Here is a 7,500-nt window from a genome sequence, read left to right as displayed (position 1 = left end):
CATCTCTCTCTCTCCATCCATCCATCTCTCTCTCTCTCTCTCTCTCTCTCTCTCTCTCTCTCTCTCTCTCTCCATCCATCCCTCTCTCTCTCTCTCCATCCATCCCTCTCTCTCTCTCTCCATCCATCCCTCTCTCTCTCTCTCTCTCTCTCTCTCTCTCTCTGATATGATCAAAGTGGCAGTTTTCTCTCGTCCTACCTTTCTGATCTCCTGCAGTTTGTCCAGAATCTTCTCCTGCGGACTCAGCGTCTGTCTCTGGACTGGAGGACAGACATGGTCACATGGTCACATGGTCACATGGAGACATGAACACGTGGTCGCATGGTCACATGATGAGTTATTGTACAGAGCTTCGACACAAGACCTCGGGTCAGCGTACCCAGAGGTCTGCGTCTCCGCTGGATGACTCGCTTCAGAAGGGCTGAAACCGCCAACTTTCCCTCTTTAGCGGTTAGCTTCCACACTCACAAGAACATTTATATGTTATATATATGAACATCAAATATGTCCCCTTAAGAGTACAGTATTGTTTTTTTAAGGAGGCCAGAACTGTACTTGTTGACTAATTTGAGGGTACTAAATAATGCAACAAACATTATACCCTTTTAGGTACCCAACGGTACTTTTTGAGTGTGTATAGTGCGTTCCATTTGTACTCTGAAGTCAGTTTTTTCCGAGGTCAAAGTCGAAAACGCGCCCCCTGAACTCAGATTTCCGAGCTCGGGACTCGGACAACCTCCGAGTACCCTGAGCTCAAAATCAAACATGGGTGTCTCGGGCATCAACAGTAGTGAGAGCTGCAGTAACATCCAGTTTATTAGCACTTGTGTCTTATTTGTGTCTCACTAAATCAGTCGTACACACAGTCCTGTCTGTCTTCTATCTGTGGACATGTTGCTATGCTGTCTGTATGTTATCAACTGGTATTGCTAACAACATTTGGACATTTGGTCATCCATCACATGCATCTAAAACGAATAGGCTATCAATCATAGGGATGTACCGAATCCATGTTTTTGGGGTTCGGCAGAATACCGAATCCACTGGTTAAGATTCTGCCGAATCCAAAACCGAATACCGAATCCTCCTCCCATCCTCAGTCCATTAACACAGTAAACACATTAATGAAGTAAACCAGGGATCTTCAACAGGGGGTCCGGGACCCCTAGGGGGTCCTCAGAGTCAATGCAGGGGGGCCTCCAAATTATTGTTAACTTTTGAAAGTTTTTTTCAAAAATTAAAAAGTCTTAACATGAATTTCACATAGTTTTAGCAAATATAAATTCCCACTGAGGGTTACTGGCCTATAGGTAAGGTAGTCACTAAGGTAACCATCCACAGATACAGTTCATCTTAGTCACTGTGCCACATATGTGTTTAACATTAAAACATGATTTATAAAATCATGCCAACAATAATTAGGCTATTTTAAAAGCTTAGTATTCTATGCAAAAAAGCTATGTATAAAGGCTTTAGGCCGCCTTACACGTTATTGTAGGCCCAGTTTAATATGCAACTTAATTTTATACAACATATTTAGTAGGGGGTCCCTGCTCCGCCTCTCTTTCAGTTAAGGGGTCCTTGGCTTAAAAAACGTTGAAGACCCCTGAAGTAAACAGTGACCGTCCTTCCTTTGCCGTACCTGAAGTTGCTGCATTCTGGCTGCTGTCTGTAGATTCCTTCATCACAACTCGTATTCTTCCGGATGTTTCATACCAGATGTTGTAACAGCGGTGATGTTGTGTATAGTTTAGGGTCCTCGCCACCACCAGACTAATCAGCATTGTTAATTGAGCATGTAGCTGGACTTGAATGGCCTTCTTTTGACTGAAAGTACTGCCAAACTACACTTTTTCTAGCCTGGTGAGAGCGTCCTGATCTGGCGAGCTCCAGTCTTCCACTCCCAGATCAGTCTGACATCTTGAGACAGAGAAAATTTGGAGCCGTTCGCCAAACGACCGACCAATCAGCGTTGGTTTTGAGGCGGGTTTAGGTGTGACACAACGAGAAGCGACTGTTCAGTCTAAACAACGTGGCGGCTTCCACGGATGAGATGAGCGTAGCTATCACGCAAGTTTTATCTGAATTAGAAATAATTCCTTCATTGAAAGAAGAGCAAAAAACGGCACTGGAGGCTTTTCTCAGAGGAAAAGATGTTGTTGCTTTTCTCCCGACAAGAGTTTGATATATCGTTGATCTGATTGGTTGATTTGGCCCGTCTATCACCAACATAGGTGGTGATAGACAGATGGTTTATCCAATCAGCTAACCAGTATTTTCGCCCCTTCCCAAAAGTTCTCCAACGGAAAGTTCCCAGATGGATATACCGAGAAAATCCATCTGGCGGAGTCAGGTTACACTTTTTCTGCTCACCAGTTCCATTTCCACTTTCTCACAGCCTACTGCATTGAACGCTCCACCTACGTAAACACCTTCCCGTAATCAACGGCGCCGTCATTACGTCGACCAGCGTAGCGCGCCTAGTGCAAGCGTAGAGTTCGGTTCCCTGGGAAAAATTCTAAGGTTCAGCAGAAACCCAACCCCGTCAAAAAGCCCAATATTCAGCCGAATCTGAAGCTGAATCCTGGATTCGGTGCATCCCTAATCAATCAGCAACCCTGCTGGCCACTCTCTTAGGCAAAGGGGTCACTGTTGGTCTATCGTATTGGTGTTAACTGTTTCTCCTTCACTCTGGACGTTAGCGCTCACCTTGCTTGCTGCTCATGCAGACCTCCAGCAGACTGAAACCGGACGCGTCTTCCTCCTGAAAAAACACAAACCAAATCTTATTTCGTACACTTCTATTCTGCTCTGTCCAAAGCAAACAGCACCCCCCTTTGTTTAATCTATACAAAAAACTAAAAGTGTGAAAAGTTGTTCCTGGAGGATGATTTCCTTGGAGTTACAGTTACCTGTCTGTGGAGCAGACCGAGGACCTCGGTGAGGACCGAAGCCGCCGTGCTGCTCTTAGAGACGGAGACGGACACGAAGGCTGTACCCGACCTGAAACACACACACACACAGCACAGGAGACCATTAAAGGCTAATTGCTGTATTTTTAAGTGACTGACTAAGTGACTGATGTGTACAAAAATATTTGAAATTGGTCCAGTATTGAGCGAGAACGCTGTAACTGGCAGCCGTGATGTAACCCTACAGGACAGATGTTCAGCGTCAGTCAGCGTCCACTAAAAATTGTTGTTGCCGCTGACAGACTCAGATTATTATTCTAAGTGTCTGACAACATTATGAAAGGATCCCTACAGAGATAGACCTTTTAGTTAAAGAGTAAGATCCTTTTAGTTTAACATGAAACAGCCCCGAAATCACCATCACCAAACTACACCAGACTCCATGTAAATAATCAGGACTTTTAGCGTATATAGAGCCAGCATATTTCCACCAGACTCCATGTAAATAATCAGGACTTTTAGCGTGTATAGAGCCAGCATATTTCCACCAGACTCCATGTAAATAATCAGGACTTTTAGCGTATATAGAGCCAGCATATTTCCACCAGACTCCATGTAAATAATCAGGACTTTTAGCGTGTATAGAGCCAGCATATTTCCACCAGACTCCATGTAAATAATCAGGACTTTTAGCGTGTATAGAGCCAGCATATTTCCACCAGACTCCATGTAAATAATCATTACTTTTAGCGTGTATAGAGCCAGCATATTTCCACCAGACTCCATGTAAATAATCAGGACTTTTAGCGTGTATAGAGCCAGCATATTTCCACCAGACTCCATGTAAATAATCATTACTTTTAGCGTGTATAGAGCCAGCATATTTCCACCAGACTCCATGTAAATAATCAGGACTTTTAGTGTGTATAGAGCCAGCATATTTCCACCAGACTCCATGTAAATAATCAGGACTTTTAGCGTGTATAGAGCCAGCATATTTCCACATGTAAATGAGTGAATTAAGGGTTTATTTCAACCAAACCAGAGTGGTGATTGTTGGAACAGTGGAAAGATGAACCGAGACGGCTTTTAGTAGTTTTATTTTGTTTCTGTCCACTTTGAATGAAGTGTGTTTTACGCTGATAGAATTACAGATTATTTACATGGAGTCTGGTGTGTGCCAGGTTGAAGACAAAGTTACACTTTAAAAAGTGAGTGAGACATGTCCAGTCTGTTCCCAGTGAAAATGAGTGAAATAAGTGTCTGACAAAATTATGGAAAGGATCCCTACAAAGATAGAGCTGTTTGTTATTTAAACAGTGGTCTGTCTGACCTGGGCCAGCCGGCGTACACCTTGATGTCCTCAGCGTCTCGGGGTTTGGCCCTCAGCAGGCAGGCGTCGCCTCCGTCCTTCAGAGAGCTCCGGTTGTCGGGGCCGCCGTTGCGGTTGAGGATGTCGTCGCTATGGAGACGCTGCACGCTGCCGACGTCCTGTAGCTCGTAGCTCAGAGGTTCATCGGGGAGGTAGAAGGCCCTCAGCGCCGCCTCCTGCAGGACAACACCAACATTGCAGCATGAGGCCAAGGCTTATTATGTGAGACTAGTCTCGCATAGCCAGACCCTCCTCCACAGAGCTGCGGAGGAAGGTCTGTCTAGTCCACACAGCATTCAGGGATGGGGAGAAAAACGTGCTCTGGTTTACTGGCATTTCTTTAAACCAATCACAGTCGTCTTGGGCGGTGCTAAGCTCCGGACGGAGCCACAGTGCCTCTGCTATAGTCTCAGGAAGGAACTTGTTTTGGTGGAACATGTGGACGTTCAAAAGTAGTTTTAGTCGTGCAACAGAAAACTCAGATTGGACAGATAGTCTAGCTAGCTGTCTGGATTTACCCTGCAGAGATCTGAGGAGCAGTTAACCATAGTCCTCACAAATCCACCAGAGGTTAGAACGCCAACACAGAGACAGAGGAAGGGGACGCACATCCGGACGAAATGAGTGAAATCTGGCGGGATTTCCGGTGGAAACAGAGCAATCCCCGAAGTAGATCATGTGGATATAGACCAGGGTTTCTCAAATGGGGGTCCGTGTACCCCTAGTGATACTATGGAGGACTGCAGGGGGTACGTACGTAATAGCTACAAGGCTGTTGTCCAGAACATTGTTCCTCTTTATAGAGACTTTTTTTTTCCTACCAAAAATGTGACATTTGTGTCGCCTTCTTTGGACCTAATCTATCCTTCCTCCCTTCTACTGTCCTTCTACTTTTTACAAGTTATGTCACAGTTTTTGATACTATTTTGACCTGTTCTTGCCTTCCTTCCTTCCTTCTTTCTACCATCTTTTTCCAAGGTTTTGTCTTTTTTACAGTTATCTCCTTTTCTCATCAGTATTTAAATGTTTTCCAGGTCCAAGGCTGTTGTTTAGTAAATCTATCGCTGACATACAGCGCTGCATTGTTCCTCTTTATAGAAACTTTCTTTTCTACCAAATATGATTAGCGCTGGTCAGGGGGTACTTGGCTTAAAGAAACAATTCAAAAGGGGTACATTATTGAAAAAAGTTTGAGATCCACTGATATAGACTATGTGAGACCATTATAGTAACAATTGTCTTATGTGGTATTTAGTCTGGAGTAGTGCTGTCAATCGATTAAAATATTAATGTCATAGTTAACTTGCAATTAATCGCACATTTTTATCTATTCTAAATGTCCCTTGATTTCTTTTTGTCCAATTATGTACATTTTTTCGCATTTTAATGCTCTTATCAACATGGAAAAGTGGATCGGCCTGGCTTTGACGAGGGGGCGGAGAATTCGCATCAGCTGTGTGTTTGGTCATCAGCTGTGTACTTGGCCATCAGCTGTGTACTTGGCCATCAGCTGTGTGCTTGGCCATCAGCTGTGTACTTGGTCATCAGCTGTGTACTTGGCCATCAGCTGTGTACTTGGCCATCAGTTGTGTACTTGGTCGTCAGCTGTGTACTTGGCCATCAGCTGTGTACTTGGCCATCAGTTGTGTACTTGGCCATCAGCTGTGTACTTGGCCATCAGTTGTGTACTTGGCCATCAGCTGTGTACTTGGTCGTCAGCTGTGTACTTGGTCGTCAGCTGTGTACTTGGTCGTCAGCTGTGTACTTGGTCGTCAGCTGTGTACTTGGCCATCAGCTGTGTGCTTGGCCATCAGCTGTGTGCTTGGCCATCAGCTGTGTACTTGGTCATCAGCTGTGTACTTGGTCATCAGCTGTGTACTTGGCCGTCAGCTGTGTACTTGGCCATCAGCTGTGTGCTTGGCCATCAAGTGGTATTTCAGACTGGATGTGCTGCGATGATAGCTCAGTTCACAACGACAAAACACACAGATCACTTTGGTCTTGTTAATGGAACCATTTGGCAACTTTTTAAAAGTAAACTTTCCATTCAGAATCTTATTAGCATCCATTTTGGCGTCTCGCGCTCGCCATCCACTCAAAACGTGACGTTAGCCTACTACTCTTTGGCTGGCTCGCAAGCCCAAACTAGTGTGTGCGGCGTGCCTGTTGTTTAGTTTCCGGTCTAGCTAGATCCGGTGTGGTGTTGTAGTTTTTCTAACGTTACTAGTTGTTGCAACAGCATGTGAAAAAAACTACAAAGTTTGCTAGGCCAAGAAGAACATTAATCTCGCGATAAAAAATTTACGCCGTTAAAATGGGTTTGCCTTAACGCCGTTAATAACACGTTTAACTGACAGCACTAGTCTGGAGCAACGGAAGTACATTTCCAGGATTTGCCTCTCTCTGTGTGTTTCAAACTTCGTTAGCTTCGGGAAACAACAACAAACTCGGAACTAGCGAGCTACACGCTGAACATGTCAAGTTCTGAAGAACATTTGGACGGCGCAACAAGGCAGGCCTGCTTGGTTCTTTCAGGGAATGATTGTAAAGATTTACAAAGTCATATGTTTACGGCATTTCCTCTCTAACTGGTACGTTTTGGTAGCCTAGAAATGTAGACCACCCTAGCGGCAGCAAATGTAATTTGCAGCCAGGGTCAGTCTAGCAACTCTCCGTTAGCCTGGGTAAACCCTGACGAACTTCCGGCAGTGACGGCGAACAGCTTTTTGTTTACATTCAACATGACGGCTACCGAAGAGCAGCGTCACCCGGATCATTGGTCTGATTGGTTGAAGGACTATCCAATGGCGCCCAGAGGCATTTGAGCGGCGTCCGTTGGTGACGCCCCTTTGGAAATGAACTGTCAATGAACCTTTCCCAGACCCCCTCTCAGTTATGACTGAGAAGGGTCTGGTGTCAACCAGGCTAGCTCTCCGTTGGCTTGCGAGCTGAAAAACCAAATTCTGGTCGGCCAATCACATCGTGTATAGAGTCGGTGGGCGGGGCTTATGGCTGCTGCTGCTGCTGGTGAACAGCGGTCTTTCGAATCGGCTTTGTCCGCGACTCTGGAAGACTTGGAGTTCAGCTTTTCTTTGAGAAAAGAACAAAGAACGGCTCTGAAGTCATTCTTAAAAAAAGGAAGATGTGTTCGGAGTTGAATCTGACTCTGATTGGTTGTAGCGCTATCCTATTGTGTGCAGAGGGAATTTGAAAGAC

General features: G+C 45.0%; 1 protein-coding gene across 1 annotated transcript in view; it reads right to left on the bottom strand.

Annotated features, from left to right (window-relative positions):
* Positions 1-7,500, bottom strand: part of LOC116058051 (diacylglycerol kinase theta) — a 51,953-nt gene that overhangs the window by 15,184 nt on the left and 29,269 nt on the right. The window contains exons 9-12 of the mRNA XM_031310657.2: positions 4,246-4,460; positions 2,913-3,003; positions 2,710-2,764; positions 199-260 (exon numbers count right to left, since the gene is read on the bottom strand). Coding sequence (XP_031166517.1) covers positions 199-260; positions 2,710-2,764; positions 2,913-3,003; positions 4,246-4,460 — 423 coding nt within the window. The remainder of the gene's footprint in view (positions 1-198; positions 261-2,709; positions 2,765-2,912; positions 3,004-4,245; positions 4,461-7,500) is intronic.

Source organism: Sander lucioperca, chromosome 1 (genome assembly GCF_008315115.2).
Source record: "Sander lucioperca isolate FBNREF2018 chromosome 1, SLUC_FBN_1.2, whole genome shotgun sequence".
NCBI classification, from domain to species: domain Eukaryota; kingdom Metazoa; phylum Chordata; class Actinopteri; order Perciformes; family Percidae; genus Sander; species Sander lucioperca.
This window is presented reverse-complemented; position numbering and strand designations above follow the sequence as displayed.